General features: G+C 40.3%; 2 protein-coding genes across 2 annotated transcripts in view; one reads left to right on the top strand and one right to left on the bottom strand.

Annotated features, from left to right (window-relative positions):
• TPD52L1 (TPD52 like 1) overlaps positions 1 to 8340 on the top strand; it is a 41067-nt gene extending 32727 nt beyond the window's left edge. The window contains exons 4-6 of the mRNA XM_085314318.1: positions 1011 to 1049; positions 2382 to 2442; positions 6655 to 8340. Coding sequence (XP_085170444.1) covers positions 1011 to 1049; positions 2382 to 2442; positions 6655 to 6786 — 232 coding nt within the window. The 3' untranslated portion in view covers positions 6787 to 8340. The remainder of the gene's footprint in view (positions 1 to 1010; positions 1050 to 2381; positions 2443 to 6654) is intronic.
• A 3731-nt stretch (positions 8341 to 12071) lies between these two features.
• Positions 12072 to 21115, bottom strand: part of HDDC2 (HD domain containing 2) — an 11657-nt gene continuing 2613 nt past the window's right edge. The window contains exons 3-5 of the mRNA XM_085314307.1: positions 20350 to 20418; positions 16472 to 16610; positions 12072 to 12213 (exon numbers count right to left, since the gene is read on the bottom strand). Coding sequence (XP_085170433.1) covers positions 12119 to 12213; positions 16472 to 16610; positions 20350 to 20418 — 303 coding nt within the window. The 3' untranslated portion in view covers positions 12072 to 12118. The remainder of the gene's footprint in view (positions 12214 to 16471; positions 16611 to 20349; positions 20419 to 21115) is intronic.

Here is a 21115-nt window from a genome sequence, read left to right as displayed (position 1 = left end):
GCAATTTACTTGACTATAAATGTAGTTACAGATGGTATTTTTATTTCAAATAAGTAAAGGAACATATTCAAAATGTGTGATGCTTCTCAGCAGTAGGGAATACGAAATGTTATAATAGCAGAATTGACTTTGGCTRAGGTGGGAGAAGGTGGCTAATATGAGCCAAGAGGCTAGAGTGAGGGATATCTGTTGTGTTAAAGGTGAGCAAGAGGATTTGCAGGTCTGARTGATAGAGAGACTGCACCCTCTGCCAGTCAGCCCTCCCACACCCATGGTGCTGGGAAGTCTGAAGAGGGAAGAAGAGATTGTGAGAGCTGGAGAGAGCTTTGGAGAACAGAGCTTTCTACACTTYGTAGTGTTGATTTATGAAGGAAGGAGTGAAATGTCCCAAAGAGATGAGAACAGGAACTGCTGCAGCTGTGAGTGTTGCCTCTCTATTGAGGAAATCTCTTGTTTAGATAGCCGGTTGCCCAGGCAGATATGCAAACAGGGGCAGGGCCTGGCTGTTCGGACTAGAAGCATTGTACATACAAAATAAAGCAAGCAATTGCCTTCCTTWCCAACTTCTTTTGGTTGCCTTGAACCAACTTTGTTTATGTTCACGAATGTGAGGTGTACTGTCCTCACCTAGGTCAGAGCTTATCATCTGTGAGCAAGGAACACAAAGATAGCTCTCTGTTCCTCTGTAACATGTTGCACATCTCCGTAGACAACAAAGGTCTGAGTCCTTTAAACAGGTATTGGCAGGAACTGTGTTGCATGGTTCCTTTGAGCCCTCTGCAGTCTGGAATCACTTGATATGAGAGTGTGGTTGGCAAGAACTTCAGTGCTGAAAGTGAGCTGGAATTAACAGGTGAGTCTGACAAGCTTTCTCCATTGGGAGCAGAGTACCAGCACACTGTTTTTTAAAAAAAAAGTAAAACTAAAACATAAAAAAATGATGTGTAACAACCATGTTGCACACTGGATTTTACACCTTTTTTTCCTTCTCTTTTGTTTTCCTTCCACAGTTACTCTATTCGCCATTCTATAAGCATGCCTGCGATGAGGTAATATGCTAYCCATATTATATTTGCTATGCTGATGTTCAACAGCATAATGCGAGGGGCAGTTTTCATTCTTTGATTCTGATCCTTCAGTTTTTACTCAGATGATCAAYTAATCAGCTGTCAAGCAAGACGCAGAGAAGGGAATATTAAACTGCATTCTCCSTTTACCCACTGTAGATTTGCCCAAGTCTGCCTGTGCTAGCTGAACTGCTGTGAGAGTGGAAAAGCTTTCATACTTGTCCCAGCTTGTCTACTTCTAGCATGTCTTCCTGCATAGGATGGGGATTATCAGCAGTGGGGAAGCAGCTGGAATCCATGGACAGAGTGGGGGAGAGGCATCCATCCAAGCAGCTAAAGGGCGTCTTGTGCAATTTTCTGTGGGGATCTATACTCTCACTCTAAACAGAGCATATGCATTATGTTTATAATATTAATCCACAGGTGTTTGTTGTGATCTGTATATTCAGTTGGCAGGGAGAAATGTTAAAAATTGAATGCATTTAAAAGTAGACAAGCTATGCTTCAAGTTTTGAAGAAAAAAAAAGAATGAGGTTGTCAGGCAAGCCAGAAAACTGAATATGTGGCTTGCTTTAAAAAAKAAAATCGCACCTTTTGCTCATTTTTTCCCTTCTTATAAGATATGTTCAACTCACAGTTCTTCAAAAACAAAGTGTTGTGCTCCATTCCATGAGTGAAAGGCAGAACAAAGCTTAGCTCCATTAGAGGGACACTCTTGGGACACAATTTTGCCAAAGTCTTTGTCTTTGAAAGCAGCAAGGAAAACTTAATGTCACAAAATCATGGAGTGGGGTCAGGATTCCTCAAAGGTATTTGARACCCACTTCCCCTGTAGTTCAAATCTCCTTGCCCCAGCCCTCTGGTACATTTTAATGTTAAGCTAGCATCTTTTAATCATWTAGACTATTACCTTGATCACCAGCTGAAAAAAATGTTAATTTCACTTTGGCAACMACAAAAATGGATACAAACATAGAAATGCATAACTAAGGCCAGCATTCTCTGGTTTTTCCTTCAGAGAAYAGAGTAAATGTACCAGAGGATAAGCAGGCAAGTCACTGTTCAGTTTCAGTTATTAGGGAGGTTCTGCTTTTGCAAATTCATAGCAAAACCARTACTCACCTGGTTACTGTAACTGGATTTGACAAGTGACTGCTCATATCCTGTTAGTATATAGYCCTGTGCTGCYAGCCAGCCTTCATTCTGTCCTAGCWTTGTTGCCTGGTAAAAATTGATGAAACTGTGATACACAATTGAGTTTTGAATTAACTGTCCTCCTTCCTCCCTTTAACTTTCTTTTGTTTTTTTCACCAGGAATTCTCCAACTTTCAAATCATTTGAGGAGAAGGTTGAGTCCACCGTTACAAACTTTAAGGTAAAGGTTAGGGGCTGAATACATGGCTGTGCTTGTTAAAGAAGTGTAACAGCTTAGCTATCATTATCATTTGTACAGGAGACAGCTTGAATTTGCTGTTCCATCAAGAGTTTTCATAGAACTGCAAGTGCACAGGCAATTTGCAGAGAAGTGGTCTTTCACTGCTTCTCAGTTGTCACGTAATGACTTAGCGCTGTCTACCAAAGTAAAAAAACGGTCTCAGAAAGGCTGAAAAAGGGCCACACTAAAATGGAAAATAGGGACATTTCAGAAAGTGTGATCATGGCTGGCTATGGTGTGCAAAGCAGGGCCATGTTGAGAGACAGGTCAGATTTCAAAAGCAGYGTAGTCTTAAGAGCTTTGTGCAGTGCCTTGCCAGACTGACACAGCTGTATGTTTACAGCGTGAACCTAAGTCCCTGAGTGATGCCCAGCAAGTGCTGYTTCCTCAACTGGTGGGAGCTGTCATGTGACTCTGGCTTGATTCACACAACCAGTGTGACTCTTAGCACTGAACTATTCTTCTCCTAATGCACAGGTCCATTTCATTATTTGTGAGCTAATATTTGCAGCATGGCAAAGCATATTGAARGGGGAACAAAAAGGTCTGTCCCTTAATTGTTTTTATTCATCTGATAAAGCTCTTTTAAATACCCATAAAATGGCATTTTACTTTAATGCTATAGAAGATTCCACTGCATTCCAACTGCAATTAGTGTTAGTGCTTACAAGGGCCAAAATTATCACCCTTCATTTTAGGAGAAACTGAAAATACTGGATTAATGTCAATGGGTGTTGACATTGACATTGTGATTTGTTATTACAAATTGTAAAGCATTAAAATGACAAGAAAATGATGTTCCACTTGGACAAGAGGGCACTTCTTATCATATAAAATGCAAATTACAACTAGAACTCAAGCTGCAGGTACACAGAGAAAGACTGTCTTTTTCATAGTACTGTGAAATGGTATGAAGATAACATTTTTTAGTCAGTGTCTGAGGAAGTTAAGGAGCAACAGAGAGCTGGATTTCTTTKTATGTTTCTAAAACAGCATTTCTACCAAAGAATGCTTAGGTTCACTCTATCATTTGCAGCTTTTGAGTATTCACATTTCTTCAGTGATAGGCTGGCAACTTTAACTCATGATAGCATTGGGTRATGTCATCTCTATTGCATGTTGTCAAAGAGGGAAACATCATCTCAGTTTCACAGTTGGGAGACAGCACTCCAAGTAAGTCTAGGGGCAGAGCTAGAGCAGAACCTAGGCCTCCAGAGTCTCAGTTCAGTGCTGTTATATACCTTCCTGTTTCCTTGTTTTCATCTTAGCTGCAAATGCTTTTCATACTCACCCACACTGCAGAAGCAATGCATTCAKGAACTGGGGTGCATCAGCTTGTAAGGTCTGAAGTCCTACCTACTGCAATCATCAAGTATATACGTGCTTATGTTTCTTCTGCTTTTACTCAACTAAATAAGGGAAACAGCTCCTGAGAATGATGCCTGAAATGGACATTTTGCATTTTCAACCACTTGTCAAGTGGGCAAAGACGCTACTTTAGAGAAGTGCAGCACTTGAAAGTGTATCCAAGTTAGTCATTTGGTGGCAATGAGGTTAGTCAGTAAACCTACTCTCAGGGCTTGTAGACCTGTTGACAATTCTAGCTCCCAAGTTTACTTCTAGACTCCTCTACTCTCCTCAAATCCATTTCTTCTAYATCTATGGCCAGTCTGCAAGAGAGACAGCTTAAAGCCTTTGGCCTTACTTTGATGGCTATAGGACCAATATGAGTGATGTCCATTCTGCTTCCAGGAGGGTTRTATTTCCAGTTACCTCCCCATGAGTCATTCAAGAGGGAGGAAAATTCACCTCAAACTGCACAGCCCTAAAGACTATTTCTTCTCACAGTGATCTGCTTGAGGAGATTGATCTTATTTTGCTGATTAAGCCAAGGCATACTGCTAGAGGAGAGTGTTTGTCATACCAATTCTTAGCCTGCCATGTGTTTGGGGTGCTCTWAGATCACTTTTAAGGAATCCTTAGTTGAGTACTACCAAACCAAAAGTCTTGAGTCTAAAGTCAGCTACCATATCCATTTCAACCTTCATGCCATTGTCCAGCTTTACTGGCAAACCCACTGACATTTTGTGAAACATTTTCTGTCTGTATTTGCTTTCTCTATGTGCACCAAGAAGTGAGAAATAAAGGGAACTGGTGTGATGAACATAGGGTGTCACCCTGAAGATGGACAGCTGGCAATATCTCAGCAATGTTCTTCCTTTTCCCTTGCCTCTGTTCCAAGGCTTGCAAGAGTAGGAGTTTGTTACTGTGGGCATCAGGAAGTCTGGGGAGTAGGAGGACCGCATAGGCTGGCCCTTCAGTTCTAGGGCCCTCTTGTGAGCTGAAAAGCAGAGAAACTTCTGACAAAAGAAAAGAATGGAAGCAGCATTATCAAATTACCATCTTTTTCATACTAGCTACAAGTCTTAAGTAAGTAGTCCTTCTGTGCCCTGTAGTCAGCCAAAACTGATGTTCAGATTTCACACATTTAGAAGTAAATAGATTTTATGTGGTCTTGAGTTTGGTCTTTGGGTTGCAACTTTCTTGGGAGAGTGAATTGAGTTTCCCTGGAAATCAGCATGGATGCCTAACTCTTTTCAACTTTTCTAAAAACCAAAATACTTACGAATTAAATGTTTGCTGTAAGCACTGGCTATTGGCCAGAGGCATTCCAGAAGAATGACCTGCACTGTTCTTATTCTCCTATGGAAGAGTAGGCAGAAACAAACAGAAAATGAAACCATATTTCTGATTTTGAGGTGTCCAAAGTCAGATGCACTTTTTCTGAGTCACTTGAAGTAGCACAAGGAATAGTCTACTTCCACACTCATTTTGATCAGTCTGAATCACTATTATTTTTGTAGGAAGTTTTAATTTGGAAATAGAAGGACACGTGTAGCTTGTATATTTTGCATTGCTGTTTGCAAAAAAATCGGTGGTGGATTGATGCTTTCTGAAAGTCAGCACAGCCCACTAAAATGGATACAGATTTTTACTTCTCAGGATGGGAACTTTTAATAACTATGACTCAAACTGTCAAAACAAATATCAAGCATCCTACTAACTTGTTTTATTTTGAACTTTCAAGCTAGGTAAGCTCCTGTGCTAGCTGATGAAACAAAGGATTACACAGGATTAACCCTTTGGATACTTAGGATGCAGAGTTCATTTAATTAAAATAATCTTCCTAAGCATTCACTGGCTGACAGGCTGGAAAAATGCCACCTTTTATTTAAGTCCCGCTGCAGTTTTAGGAATGGAGAGTTTTGCTCTATTTTCAGACTTTAATCAACTCCCAAGAGGTATATTCCCAAGCGAAAAAAAGGAATATTCTCTTATCAAGACAACCAAATCAAACCAGCTTTGTTTTTTATTCACTTATAGTCTTGATATTTTTCCAAAGCTTTAAATAAAGCTTTTTCTTTGTTATAAATACTCGCTTTCAGAGTTTTAGTCATATTTTATTTTAGTACTTATATTTATAAATTCTACAGAATGCAGCATTTTGAAAATAGATGAACTGTGAGCACATAATTGTATGCTTCATTAATACAATTCCCCCCCACCCCCGGAAGAAATTATGTTAAAGGGTCTCAACTAAAATGCTCTGGGCAGTTTTGCAACTCAGTATCTATCTATCTATCTAGATGGTTAAAAGAACCTACCAGGACAGACTGCTAGTTTTGTTCTTTGGTTACCAAATTCCTTCTACTGACTGAAAACCCAGCCAGGTTTATACATTTTGAGGGTAGCTATGTTACTGTTGTTGGAGGATGGGCTACTTTTTACTTAGAAAATAAATCAGTTCATTTTAATACCCATCTCTTATTCAGCCTGCACAGAGCTCACAGAATAAATTCAAGACGTGCATGTAAAGAACCTTCCTAAGTTCACTGGTAGGACTTACGGGATGGTTCCTTTAAGTTTATGACACATTCCATGGGTAGAGTTGAAAAATGCAGCCTAGAAGTTTAGAAATTGGGGAAGTTGCTTAGAAATTGGGGAAGTTGCTTTATGTGGTTTCTTTTTAAACTTTGTGGGTACTATTAAAAAAAAATAAAGCTCCCATGTTCTGTGTCTCCTTTGAACAGTTCTGAGCCCCTCGACAGCAAGTAGGACTTGAACTTGTTGTCTTTGTTTGCCTTGTTTCAGACCAAGGTTGGTGGGACAGGTCACACTGGAGGCAGTTTTGAAGAAGTTCTCAGCTCTACAGCCCATGCCAGTGCTCAGAGCTCTCTTGCTGGCACCCGACTTCCTGAGAACGAGGAAGAGCTTCAGTGTTAGACTTCTGGCCCTCCCAAGCCTCATGGGCCTCTGTTTGGAGACCTACCCAGCCAGCAATTTCTAGATGTCTCTCACAACCCAGCCTGAGCAACAAGGTTTTGTCAGCTTTGGAAAACTGCCTTGCTGACCTTGTGCCAGAAAAATTCTTCCTCTCTATATTTATATTTTGGATGGGTCATTTTATCAGTAGGTATTTTGTATGCCACAGGAATTGCAAAGAAATATTTGACCTATAATACTCTAAATTCTATAATGTTAAGTGACCAAATGAATTTTAATTTTCAGCTAACTTCTCCCCAGATTTTCCCAAYCTGTTTTTTACTTTATTTTACTTATTTTTTTTTGTTGGTTTGTAACCCCCTTCTCAGTGCCACATCAGACAGATGGAACCAGAGCTGTGCAAAGATTTCTATTGCCAACAATAGTCCATACACCAACTGTCTATTAGCCATACCAGGTGCCCTTTGCTCAGGAGTGTCTATTTCCTAATGGAATTAAAATCACTTCTTGTCACAGAAAAGTTTTTTCTCTCTCACTGATACAGTCTGACATAGCCCTCTACCTATTAGTTAGCAGAGATAAGGAGAACAGGAAGAGTTTTTCATATAGAAACTAAGCTGATCACCACTGCTGATCTAAGCTGATCAGTGTAGCTGGAAAAGCTTCAATTTAAAAATGTGTTCTGTTGCTTGCGTTCTGTGGTTTGAGGGAAGGGAAGRGAGAGGGAAGAAAAGCCTGTAGTAATTTTGCCTCTATATCTTCCCCTCAAAAATAAGGGAAGGTAAATTTACGACTGAACAGCATGAGCCTCATTGCAGTTACAGCCTTAAAGAGTACCTAAACAACAATTAAGACGTGCCATCGGCTAGAGAGCCCATGCCTTCAGTCTGTACGTCAGAGCTACTAACATAAGCCCCACTATGTTACAATACCCAGGATGAGCGAGTACTTCACGTTTTGCGCCAAATTTTGTCCTGTTTAATTGCACTCCTGGGCATAATTCTATTTTATATCATCTACTTAGTCACCAAGAGCCAGTCATCTCTCTCAGCTTTGATTCAGCATGTTTTCTTGCATCCTKTTAACATTTTTTAAGAACAGCACATTTGTGAGTGTCTTGCTATAGAGCACATGTCAGTCTGCATGTTGTATTACTCAGTTCACCAGACCAAGATGAGTGCAAGTTTACCAAGAGTATAAGCAAAATGGAAAGTGGTCTGGGATACTTTTAAAACAGATGCTTGTTTTGAGTGTAAGGCAAAGCTTCAAACTGGTGTTAGTGATTTTAACATTACACATTGCTTAAAATCTTGTGAGAAAATTTGGCTTTAAGTGATTTTTCCCAATGTGGCTTTTGTTTCAGTTTTTACAAAGTTGGAAGTCCTTTCATAATGCGTAACTGGACATAAGTTAGCTTTGACATTTATATAAAATGCCTCTTTAGTGTAATTTTAGCATGGAAGCAAATGTAATTCTTTTTAGTACAGTTTTGTTGTGACAGTTTGCTAGCTTATTTTGCAGAGTTTTTAGTACATAAATTTAAACAAAATCTTACTGGTCAACTTAGTTTGTGTAAATGAAGTTATTGATATTCTTCTTATTAAAAATAAATTTCAACTCTTTTACACTCTAGATTTTTTTTAAAGCATTCTTACAGTCACTAATAATACTCTGTCTCCTTTCTATGCCTTGCTGTATTACAGTAGAGTATCAAAGTAAACTCTAGGAAAGTAATCTGCCATTCCTGCAGTTTTTAAAATGCATTCACTGCCTTCCAGGCCTGGAGTTTCCCATGGAAATCTCTGGCTTAAGTTTTGAAGATCTGGAGGTTCAAAGAAGAAAAATGACTGAACTGTTCGGTAAAAGTAAAATGTGCTGCAGAGGAATGAATGAATAGCTTGTAGTTCTAAAAGTACTGACCTTCTTTTGAACAGGGCCAGCAGCCAAGACAAGGTTAAAACATGGAGGACAGGCATTGTCATCTTCTACAGGAAAATGATTTAGACTTTATTTCATATATATATGTAAACACACACATGCRTATGTGTATATATCCATATATACACATATATATGCACATATGTATATACATATACACAAACATATTTATGGGAGAGCAGTGAATTGTTTTTAATTCCCTTAAGAGTACAATTTAAAGAGATTGTGTTGATATTACTGTTAGTAAAGGTGAGTTGGTCAGACACACTTCTGTTGCATGAAAATCCTTATCATGTTGTTGTTAAAATAGCAACCACTATGAGTGAGGGCAATCCTGATATGAATAGAGCAGGGTAAAGACATGGAGGAGGTGATTTCATTTCACAAGTCATATGCTAAGGTGTAGCATACTTGTCCTACATGCGAGCAGTGCACGTCACTACTGYGTTAGCCAGAGATCCCACAGGCTGTCTGCTAACCTTTCTTTCAGCCTCTCATCACAGCTCGTATTCTCTGATTGCAYGTCTCCAGTGTGTTTCCAGCTAATTCCTATTTCTCTTAAAATGCAGTGTCCAAAACTAGCATGCAATTACAGTTGCAATGATAGAAGTAAATTATAATTTTACATGGAGTACATCCTAGGTTTCTTAAAAAAAAAAAAAAAAACACTGGGGCAACAGGCACACAAATTGTTCCTGCTTCCACTGATAATAGATACCTTTCTTGCAACATTTCATTGCTGACTCAGGTTCAGCTCTTGWTTCCCTGCAGAACTGTGTATCGCTAGCCAGGGAAGCCAACTGCTGTGCCACAAGAACTGACTGGTCCRGCTAGGGTTAGTACTTGCTGCATGTTCTTATCAAACCACTTCTCGAGTTTGTCAAGATAGTTTTTAGTTCAGTCTTCAGCCCTTTACAGTTGGCTTTCTATACAAACTTTGATTGGTACATAACTCAACAGAATAAAAATGCTGATGAATGACAGGTCCTGGACAAACCTTTATCACCACCACTGTAATAGCACAATCGAACAGTAATGACCACTAGTCAGAGTTTCCTACAGCTCAGCAAAGTGCGGATTGCTCTTTCAGGCTCTCCACAGGGCRCAACTGCTGCCTCGTGAGGTTTCCTGAGTGCACCAGGCATTCCAGTATTCCACACTTYGTCTGTACCAAGAGTTTCTGCAGATTTTCTGTACTGTTCTGGCCCCTACAGCAAAAGCTCTCAGCGACTCTGCAAAACAGTCAATGGCATTGCCAAAGGCACCAGTCACAGATCACACTAGACAGGAAAGTACCAGCTCTGGTCAGGCACCTAAGATCTGCGCAACGATGTTTCCTAGAGTCATTCTGCCTGAAGATACACACTCAACTAAATTATCTACCTTAAAGGAAACTACRATCGAATTTACAGCTGCCTCATCTGACACAATGCTGAAGACAGAGAAGCTAGCTCCAAGTCTCTACTACACAATTTTTTCAAGTGCAAACTATATTATCTGGTAATTACGACATCACCCCAATCTCCATCCACATATACTAAGCAACAGCTAGGAATGCACACACTAAACTCATTTCGATATTTACCACCACTACAGATTTATTTGACAACTTTCCTGTATTTCTACACTGGCATTACTGCTTCCATCAATAACTGTCATTTACAGCAGAATCAGTACCAGTGGGTAACAGCTTACAGGGAACTGTCACACTATCTGAACAAGGGAAGAACAGCTTTACATTGGCGTACAGGCACTTGCACATCTATATGACAACTTGGGCATTATGAATTATTCGTGCAAGTGTCCAGCATATTGCCATTGCGGGGTGAAGGGCAGTTAGGAGTACTGGCCTTACAGACACCTTGGCAGCATTCCCTGCTATAATGAAGACACATGTAAGGAATTGTATGAAACACAGAATTCTGAGAAATATACTGAGAAAAGTTAATTAATGAAATGATCACTTCCTAAGGATCACATACTCCAAAGCTAAGTTTGCCTCTAYCAAGAGCTTCTAGAGAAATGCACTCATGCTTCTTGCTTCTGTGTAACACAGTGAATAGTTAGTAACCTATTTGATAGAGTAAGTGTACGTTCTTAAGCCTGTGCATATTTAGAAGTCACAAAACAAGACTACCTGTCCCARTCAGTGCATTATCTGAACAGATTTGTTTGCAATGAGCTAAGTTAAACTTACCTGAATTTCCCCAGTGGAAGCCTCAGAGATGCCCATTCATGGCACTGAAAAAAAAATGTCAGCACAGCAAACACATGCTGATGCTGTCATACACTCTTACTTGACTRAGCATGAAGGAAAACCCTAAGAGTGGATTTTTACTCAACTAGAACCCCACTGACTGAGAAATATACAAAGGAAGATTTTATCCAAAGAGTATCTCACTTAGAAAAGATGAAGAAAGCTGTATAGCTGGAATTTAATAAAGATTTGGATTCTACTTTCAACTATCTTGAAAATTAGTTTGAACTCTGAACCTGCTAGTGAAATAAAAACATTAGTGTCAAACCAAACCACAGCAGTTACTGTCTTACTGTTCTTTCTCTGAATACAGCAATTGATTTTATACACAGAATGGAGGTGTTTTASTATTCTTCAAGGCTTATCTAGTATTAAACATGTTTTCAAAGGAAATATCYGAGGAACCACATTCCTCTGGAACTGAACCTCAGCATGAGATGARGACTAAGCACGACTCCCTCCCATTTATCTGGGAGGACTAGTTTGGAAGTTGGCAACACCGATGCATAAGTGGAAATGAAGTTTCCTTTTGGAGAGTGTTAGTCAGGCCTTTTACAGCTTTCTGCAGAACCAGGACAGAATCTGCTTGAAATACCGTTTAGACAATAAACCAAAGTGTTATGCTACTCCAAAGACTTCTTTCAGAGGTAATAAAAAACTAAATAGGCATTTAGGTGTTAAAGCACAGAAAATAATTAAAGAGTAACTATTTCTGCAGAACAGTGTCTTCCTAATCTTCCTAATGTTTATTATTACTGGGTTATGTTCTGCTGAAGAACATATGCTTTGATATAATAAMTAGACTTTCCCTTAGCAACAAAAGGAAGTAACATTTCATTCAGCATTATAGCTATTTTGCCCTACCATGAAATGTACTGTTCTCCAGATAAAGTATTTTTGTAAGTGAGACTGCATTAGACAAAGCCAAGCTGAGGGGGGAGGGGAGGGCAGAAATACTGACAGAATCTATGCTCTGAGATGTAATTACCATACCCACTCCTAAGYGGTCCCAGGATTCTCAGCAGTTAATGCACAGAAAAAAACTCCCCTGGCAGTCTTGGTGATGGGAAGGAAAACAACATAGAGAATGTAAAATCAAAAAAAAGTTTAATATAGCTACAGCTGTTTAGGAACACCTTAGGAAYGTGGATGACATGTAGCAGCTATTTTTTGATTCCTTTCTGTATTAATCACAGACACAAGCTGAAGTATTTCTGGATGAACAAATTTTCCTGCAAGACAAAAGAAAGGGAAAAAWTAATTAAAATGCTCTCATTTTTCTGTGTGTGAAAGGTTAGCTCTAAAAGGTTGGCAGTGAAGTTGATGTAAGCTCAGAATAAACTACATTATTTTTAAGACAATTTTTAATAACCACTCCAATAAGGGGATTAAATTTTAAAAGCAACTATTTTACCTATTTTCTCATTTTAACTAACAATTCAATTTATTTTGGAAAACATGAAGAGCAGTAGATAGCATAAAATGTAGTACAATTACATCTGAAGCACTTGACTGAGCTGGTTCCCACATATTTTGAGTAGGTTCTACAAGGCCACAGTCAATGTAGGGATAACAATTTTCACAGAATCATAGAATGGTTGAGGTTGGAAGGGACCTCTGGAGATCATCTAGTCCAACCTCCCTGCTCAGCAGGGTCACCTASAGCATGTTAGACAGGGTTGCATCCAGGTGGGTTTTGATTATCTCCAGAGAAGGAGACTCCACAACCTCTCTGGGCAACTTGTTCCAGTACTCTGTCACTCTCACAGCAGAGTTTTCCCTCACGTTCAGGTGGAGCTTCCCAAGTTTCAGTTTGTGCCATTTGCTCTTGTCCTATTACTTGGTGCCACTGAAARGAGTCTGGCCCYAWGTGCACTTGACATTCTCCCTTCAGATATCTGTATACATTGGTAAGATCCTGTCACAGACCTAGTGGTGAGTACCACCCCAGGAGGAGGAGGTGRGGGAAAGAAGTAAGAAGAACTCCACAGGAGGGTGGAGAGGGTACACACCATCACATATGCCCCCTCAGTCTTCTCTCCAAGCTAAATAGGAGCCCCAGCTCTTGCAGCCTTTCCTAAGAGAGATGCTCCAGTTCCATAAYCATCTTTGTAGCCCTCTGCTGGGCTCTCTCCAGTCTCTCCATGTCTCTCTTGTACTGGGGAGCCTAGAATTGGACACAGCACTCCAGATGTGGCCTCACCAGGCCTGAGCAGAGGGAGATGATCACCTACCTCACTAACAGGCCAGGCTCTCCCTAACTCACCCCAGGATACCATTGGCCTCCTTGGCCTCAAAGGCACACTGCCGGCTCACGGTTAACTTATTACCCACCAGGACTCCCAGGTCCTTCTCTGCAGAGTTGCTTTCCAGCAGATCAGTCCCCTGTCTGTACTGGTACCCATGTGAAGTACCCTGCCCTTGCCTTTGTTGAACTTCATGAGGTTCCTCTTCACCCATCTCTCTAGCCTGTCCAGGTCTCTCTGAATGGCAGCACAGCCTTCTGCTGTATCAGCCACTCCTGGCAGCAAACCTGCTGAGGATGCTTTCTATCCCTTCACCCAGGCCACTGATGAGTAACTTGAACAAGACTGGACCTAGCATTAACCCCTGGAGGACACTGCTGGCTACAGGCCTCCAACCAGATTTTGTGCTACCGATCACAACCCCCTGAGCTCTGCCATTCAGCCAGATCTCAGGCCACCTCACTGGCTGCTCATCCAGCCCACGCTCCCTGGGTTTGCCGTTGACAATGTTATGGGAGACAGTGTCAAAAGCCTTCCTGAAGCCAAGGCAGATAACACCCACTGCTCTCCCCCTTGCATCCCAGCCAGTCATTCCATCAGAGAAAGCTATCAGATTGGTTAAACATTATTTCCYCTTCATAAATCCATGCAGACTRCTCCTGATCATCTTTTCCTCCCTATGCTTAGAGATGACATCCAGGATGAGCTGTTCCATCACCTTCCCAGGGATGGAGGTGAGGCTGACMGRCCTRTAGTTSCCTGRGTCCYYCTTCTTGCCYTTTTTGAAGACTGGAGTGACACTGGCTTTCTGCCAGTCCTCAGGCACCTCTCTTGTCCTCCATGACCTCTCAAAGGTGATTGAGAGCAGCCTGGCAATGACATCCACCAGCTCCTTCAGCACTCGTGGGTGCATCCCGACAGGGCGCATGGACTTCTTGGGTGTCAGGTTTGTCTAAATGATCTCTAACCCGATCCTCCTCGACCAARGGAAAGTCTTCCTTTCTCCAGACCTTCTGTCTTGTCTCCAGGGTGTGGGATTCCTGAGGGCTGCCCTTAGCAGTAAAGACTGAAGGAAAGAAGGCATTCAGTATCTCTGCCTTCTCTGTATCCTTCGTCAGCAGGGCACCTAACCTGTTCAACAGCAGGCCCATATTTCCCTAGTCTTCCTTTATGCTACAGGTGTATTTGAAGAAGTCCTTCTTGTTGTCCTTGACATCCCTTGCAACATTCAATTCCAAATGGGCCTTAGCCTTCCTTGTCTCATCCCTGCATACTCTGACATTCCTATATTCCTCCCAAGTGGCCTATCCCCTTTTCCACATTCTATATACCTCCTTCTTCTGTTTCAGTTTTGCMCAGAGCTCCTTGCTCATCCATGCCTCCTCCTTCTGTTTCAGTTTTGCCAGGAGCTCCTTGCTCATCCATGCCTCCTTTGCTTGACTTCTTACTCATAAGGATGCACCGCTCTTGAGGTCAGAGGAAGCGATGCTTGAATATTACCCAGCTCTCTCGGACCCCCACTTCCAATCTAGGGTCCTAACCCATGGGATTCTTCCAAGAAGGTCCCTGAAGAGGCCAAAGTTTGCTCTGCTCAAGTCCACGGTTGCGATTCTATTTACTGCCCTGCTTCTTCTTCACAGGATTCTGAACTCCACCATCTCATGGTCACTGCAGCCAAGGCTGTCTCCAACCTTCACATCTGCAACCAGTCCTTGTTTGTTTGTTAGTACAAGGTCCCGCAGGACATCTCTCCTTGTTGGCTCCTCCACCRCCTGTGTCAAAGTTACCACCAGTGCTCCCCAGGAACCTCCTGGATTGCTTGTGCCTTGTTGTGTTATTCCTCCAGAAGGTATTAGGATGGTTAAAGTCCCTCATGAGAACCAGGGCCTGTGATTGTGAGGCTGCTTCCAGGTGTCTGTAGAAGGCCTCACTGAGTTCCTCTTCCTGATCAGGTGGCCTGTAGTAAACACCCACAACAGTGTCACCCATGTTAGCCTGCCCTTTAATCCTTACTCATAAGCTCTCGACCTGCTTTTCATCTACCCCAGGGCAGAGCTTCACACATTCCAGTTGCTCTCTCACATGAAGAACAAATCGACAAACTTGACTTCCTGGCCTGTCTTTCTTAAAAAGCAGCCATCCATCCATCCATGTAGCCATCCATGTCAGTATTGAAGTCATGCAAGCTATCCCACCACGTCTCTGTAACTGCAATTAGATCATAGCCCTGCAACCGCATACACACCTCTAGTTCTTCCTGTATATTCCTCATGCTGTGTGCATTAGCATACAGGCATTACAGAGAGGTAATCGTGCATGAATGTTTCCTGGGAAGGGTGCAAGAGGATACTCCATAGYCATGTCCCAGACACACTTCCCCAGCTGCATGCACCTGCTGGAGGCATCCTGACTTGAGCCACATTGACTACCCTGTCTCTATAACTCTCCCCTTCCCCCACTGTTCCTAGTTTAAAGCCCTCCTTACCAGGCCGGCCAACCTGTTAGTAAAGATGTGTACTCTGCTTAGTGAGGTGGATTCCATCTCTCCCCATCAGTTGTTGATGATCTTGATCTTCAAACGTGGTCCCATGGTTATAGAAACCAAAAGCCTCTTGCCAACACCAGCAGTGCAGCCATTTGTTAACTTAGAAAAATCCATCTACTCCTCCTCTCATCCTTCCTCCTCACTGGCAGAATTGAGGAGAAAATGACCTGAGCTGCCAGACCYTTGTCCACCATCTCCAGAGCTCTGAAATCCTGTTTGATGGTTTCCAAATTGCCCTTGGTAATGTTAGTACCTACATGGAAGAGCAGYAAAGGGCAATAGTATAACACATGGACAAGCCTTGGCAGCTTTTCCATGACAGTTTACTTCACTGGCTTGTGAAACACTAGCTTAGAGTAGAAGTAAGCTTCTGTCAAAGCATCAGTGAAGACTGAAGGCTCCTTTAAACCCCTTTAGTAGTATAGAGAGATCCTTAAATGCATGCAAGTGATGAAAGCTGAGTTTCTCTCTAAATCCAAAGAGATGTAAAAGGGACTTAGTATAAGTGTAATCCATGTTCAACATGTACAGACAGATGTAAGGTGTTTTCACACCAAAATAAGCTTCATCAAAAATATTTAGTGTGTACTTCAGTAATGGTATAACAACTGTTTCTTACCTTTTCTGCATGTCTCTCAGGGAAAGAAAAAAAAGCAATTTGTGTATTGATTTTATTAAAAAAGAAAAAAATTATCATACCAGCAGTTGAATCATAAAAATCCTGTAGTCTGCCAGGTGCCTTTTCCAACTCCTCATACTCAAATGCTTGCAGTATCATCTCACACTGATCCAACTGTTTTACAAACTTGGCTTCTGCAGTAGACTGATTTTCATATTCCTGAACAGATGTGCAATTATAAGAAATTTTTATTTGTTGTTCTGAAACAGAGTATTAGAAGCTCTTTTTATATCTAGAATTTTCTTTATTAGTAAAAGCCATTCCATAAATATTCAAGACAGAGTTCCTTCTTTTAAGGCCTGCTACTCAGCAAAACACTTAAAATTAAGTAGGTGCTGAAGTTCTATTAMACATAACAGGATTTAAGGACACAATTAACTTTTGCATACTCAAACGTGTAGTAAAATGTTTTGCTGAATCAGGGATCACATGAAGACAATCCTAGTTGTAATGTACAAATTAAATAATAGGTTCCATATAATGAAATTTTTTTATATATATATAAAAGACCTTTTCCAGGGTTAGTTAAGACTATGAATCACCACATTGTGTGCCAATGTATTGCTTTTATATATTTGAAGAACTATTTTGCATTTTTCTCCGCCACTTGCTAGTTTCATAAGCAGTTGTTCCTTACAATTTTCCTGTCACTCCTTCTTAATCTCTTTGGTCTAATCTGTCTGAGCTGCTTATGTCTTTCTCTCTCCCCTGGGAGCCAAGGAGTGGTGGTATTATGAGGTTTCCTCTGTATAACACTTCAAGTCCTTTAATCGCTCTGCTATCTTTTCCTTCTTTCCATCCACTGTCAGTTCATATTTGCGAGTCATTCACATTACTAGTCAACTTGAACAATTTTGCTGTCATTTACTTCCAGTGATGGTTGCAGACAGGTTGGCCATTTCATTTTTCTTTTTTCAAAATCTATGACATTGTATCTTCAAATGGTCTACTCCTGGCTTTCCAAATCAGCTGCAGAAAAAGCCACCTTCTCTGTGGGTTATCACCACCTTGCTATCCTCAGTAAGTCTGACCTCCCTCATCATCATCAGTAATAACCAGACCAGTCTCTTATGTACACACCAGGCCTACCTGTGCTTTCAGGTAGAGCCTGAAACCAGTTACACACCAGAGCAACTCTACAGATGAKAATGGTGCAACTGCAGGAAGTTTTTCCTACTAACCCACAGAACATGGCAAGATTTTGGCAGAACTTTAAACAGACAAGAAAGACCCTAAACTACTACCAGAATTTAGGGCAGTTCATAGAGTAGAATTTTGTTTCTGTAACATGACAGACAGGAATAAATCTATTTGCAGTAAACTCTCTCTGTATTGAGAAGATAATGGTGAATGTCATAGTGGCAAGGTCCTGGTTTATAATTCCAGCACAGCGATGCTCAGATAATGAGCATCGCTGGTTATTTGCTTGTCTGACATACTGTTAGGAGCCTGCTTTTATTATTACACTTATTGTTTTACATCCTAAAGTGAGAAATTCAAATTTTGATAGCCACGATTGATTGGTAATTTAAATGATATTTTAAAGTTTCAATTACATTCTGATCAACAGTTTAGTCAACAGTTTCATTTCAACATTTTTACCTTTCTCTTTCCTCCTTTCAGTCTGAGATTTGTTTCATATATAAAATAACTACTACCTCTTACTTACTCAAATTCATTTATTTATACTATTTTCATGACCATGTTTTATTCCATTTCATTTGTCACCAAAAAGCACAAACTCTTTTGGTAACATTATAAAGGAGAACTTTATCACAGTGGCTGTTTGTTTGTAAAAGTCTGCCTCACCTCCACCATTCATTGGGAATATCAATCTGTCACCCATTTCCTCGTGCACAAAGCCCACCAGATCTTATGCATACCTCAGCTTACATTAACTTCAAGAAATATTAGCTATTGTAATGTAACTGAGCATATCACTGAAATAATAATTTATTGTTTCCCCACCCCCCCCCAGCTGTTTCAGAGTGCAAAATAATGTACTTTAGAAAAATAGTAACTGCTCTTTCAAACACACAGTCTATGTAGGGTGGACTTTTAAAATGACTACTGTGATTTTGCTCTTTAAAATATGAAAAGCAGGACACAGCTGAAGTGTGCCGACTTAAATATATTCTGAATTAAGTTACAAAATGAAAATGTATCAACGGCATCTCTCTGCTACCTTTCTCTCCAACACCACACAGACAGACACACACTTGCAGAGAGCCAGCCAGTACAGTCCAAAACAACAGTCTTCTCAAGGCTGTAGGGAAAAGGAGGTCAAAATAGGACATAGCAGTACAAAAGAACTTGGTGAGAGTCTCAATAGATCTTGTCCAGCTACTGTTCAGATCAGGCCCATCACTTTGCTCACTCACAAAAAGACAGAAATGCCTCTGGCTAGCTGAGAGCATATTATATCAAATGATCAGAAGATTCTCATTTTCTGCTTTTTTTTTGATGGACCTAAAGTAAGACTAAAGGGGCTGCATGTGAGTATTCGATTTTTAGATTACACCTGTTGCTGTGTGGGTTACATTGATACTGCTACATTGCAAAGGTAATGGTAATGCCAATTAATTATCCTGAAGGAACAAAAAACAAATGATCAAAGTGTGCATATCCTAAATTATGGTAACGATAAAGATGAAGAACATACTGAAGAACTAATTGCATACTGAACTAGCTCCTATACAATCAGGAGAGAAGCCTGAGGCAAAGGAAGAAACACGCAAAAAAAAAATCCCACAAGACAACTCTTATCTATCAAACTCTTGTTCTTCTATTACAACAGCTTCCAAATGGAGAGGGAACCAGTGCTTACTATACAAATGCACACTCCCTATTCCCCAAATTTGGTTATGCTGATTTAACCCTTTAACCTTGGCATGAAGCACTGAAAAATCTAGCTCTGTTGCCAGTGTAACCACACAATTACAGAGAAAAAAAAATAGTGGGATATAACCAAGTACAAAAGTTGGTGGTAAATATATGAAATTTAAATACCATCTAAAGTGGAAAAATAAGAATGTCAGCATAAAATATAGCCTCGGGTTATAGAGTCCAAGAAACACACAACCCCTTGTTCACATCACGTTGTGAACAAGAGACTGTGGACTTACGTGTGCTCATGAGATCGTATGTCAGAGGAAGCACAGAATATTATAAAGCACAGTAAATTTTAACATGGATTGTCTGGAAATAATCTAATGATCTCTTGTTTGCAAAGATCTTCACAATTAACACCATGAATTTGCATTACAAAGTTAAATCACCTTCAAATATTTGTTTTCCAATACAAAGATTTAAGGTATCCAGGATGGGCCAGCAATCTGTACTGCTTGTAAAAGAGYACTGTACTTTATCAGTACTCCAGATTTATTTTTAAAGTAGAACTTACTACCAAATATTTTAGTCTAATGGGCTGTATAGTAAAGAAATTAAATCCACATTTTTTTTTCTGCTTTTTATACAGGTAATAATTATTAGATGACGTAGTCAGATTCCATTATATTTTTCTGTATTAAAAGAGCTACAAAGAGACAGCTGTCAACAAAACATATTGCAGTAAGAAACAGATTTATATCCAAAAGGGCTGGATATAAAGAGAAAACTTTTCTTTCAGTTGTCAAACCAAGCCCTGAAAGGGTTCACCCGGAACTCTGCGATGTCAAAAGCTGTTTTTTCTACCAAAGTTTACAGTTCTATCTTGAAAGGGATTCCAAAGTCACCTTCACTCATACTGTTCACTAAAAAATTTAAAGCCTTATCTCCTGAGCAATGAATCTACCTTGCTTGATGTCAAACAAGAGATAGCGTAGTTTTACAGGCAAACAGAGAGAGGACAATAGGTAACCCTAAATTTTAGCAAAGGATTAAAAGATTGCAAGCTTACTTCCCAGAGTTCATAGATTTCTTTTCTGAGGTCATCTGACAGAAGCTGGGTCAGTTGTTGCATAGCTGCCTGAAAAAAAAAAGAAGCCATTTGCATATATCCATGACCTGAGCAAGCACATCTTAAAAAATAAATAAATAAAGAACTGCTTGTTACAAAGTTTGTAAAAGCATACACCAGACAATACTTTTCTATAGTTAGCGTACACCATGAAATCTACCAGCTGAACAGTAGGAGCACTTAGCACAGAGAAGACTTTTTTCTGGGAGCTGCTTAAATGCATTGTTAGAGAATTAGTTCAAAAGAACAGAAAAATAACCTGGAAGTGTATCTAGTAACTTCAAGAGTTCAAAAAGAAGCCCAGAGCAAAACAGGCAAGTCAAATRCTGGGGAACTGCCATCAGTTACCAGTTCTGCCTTCTTCTACAGTAATAAGACACAATACTCCCAGGCTGAGATACAAAAATCTTGGGATAAGGTGTAATGCCATATCAAACTAATGGTATAACAAGCATGTATGTTCTTCAGATTCCTCCAGGTAATCACTCTTACTTCTGTACTATTTCTACTGTTTCCTAGTAACACAGTGCTGGTTCTGAAACAACCAACATCACAAACAAACCAGAAGTTTTATGCATGATTGTTTTTCAACTTGAGACACAGGACATGGTTTCACAATGTGGCTCAGCTTAATCACCTGCTCCCTGCCACTGATGCATTAAGGTCTCATTCCTCCCCATCTCCTTCCAGCTCTGGAGCTCATCTA

Source organism: Rhea americana, unplaced genomic scaffold (genome assembly GCF_003343005.1).
Source record: "Rhea americana isolate MKP2758 unplaced genomic scaffold, rheAme1 scaffold_110, whole genome shotgun sequence".
Lineage (NCBI taxonomy): Eukaryota > Metazoa > Chordata > Aves > Rheiformes > Rheidae > Rhea > Rhea americana.
The sequence above is the reverse complement of the archived record's forward strand: the minus strand, read 5'-3'. Positions and strand labels throughout refer to the sequence as shown.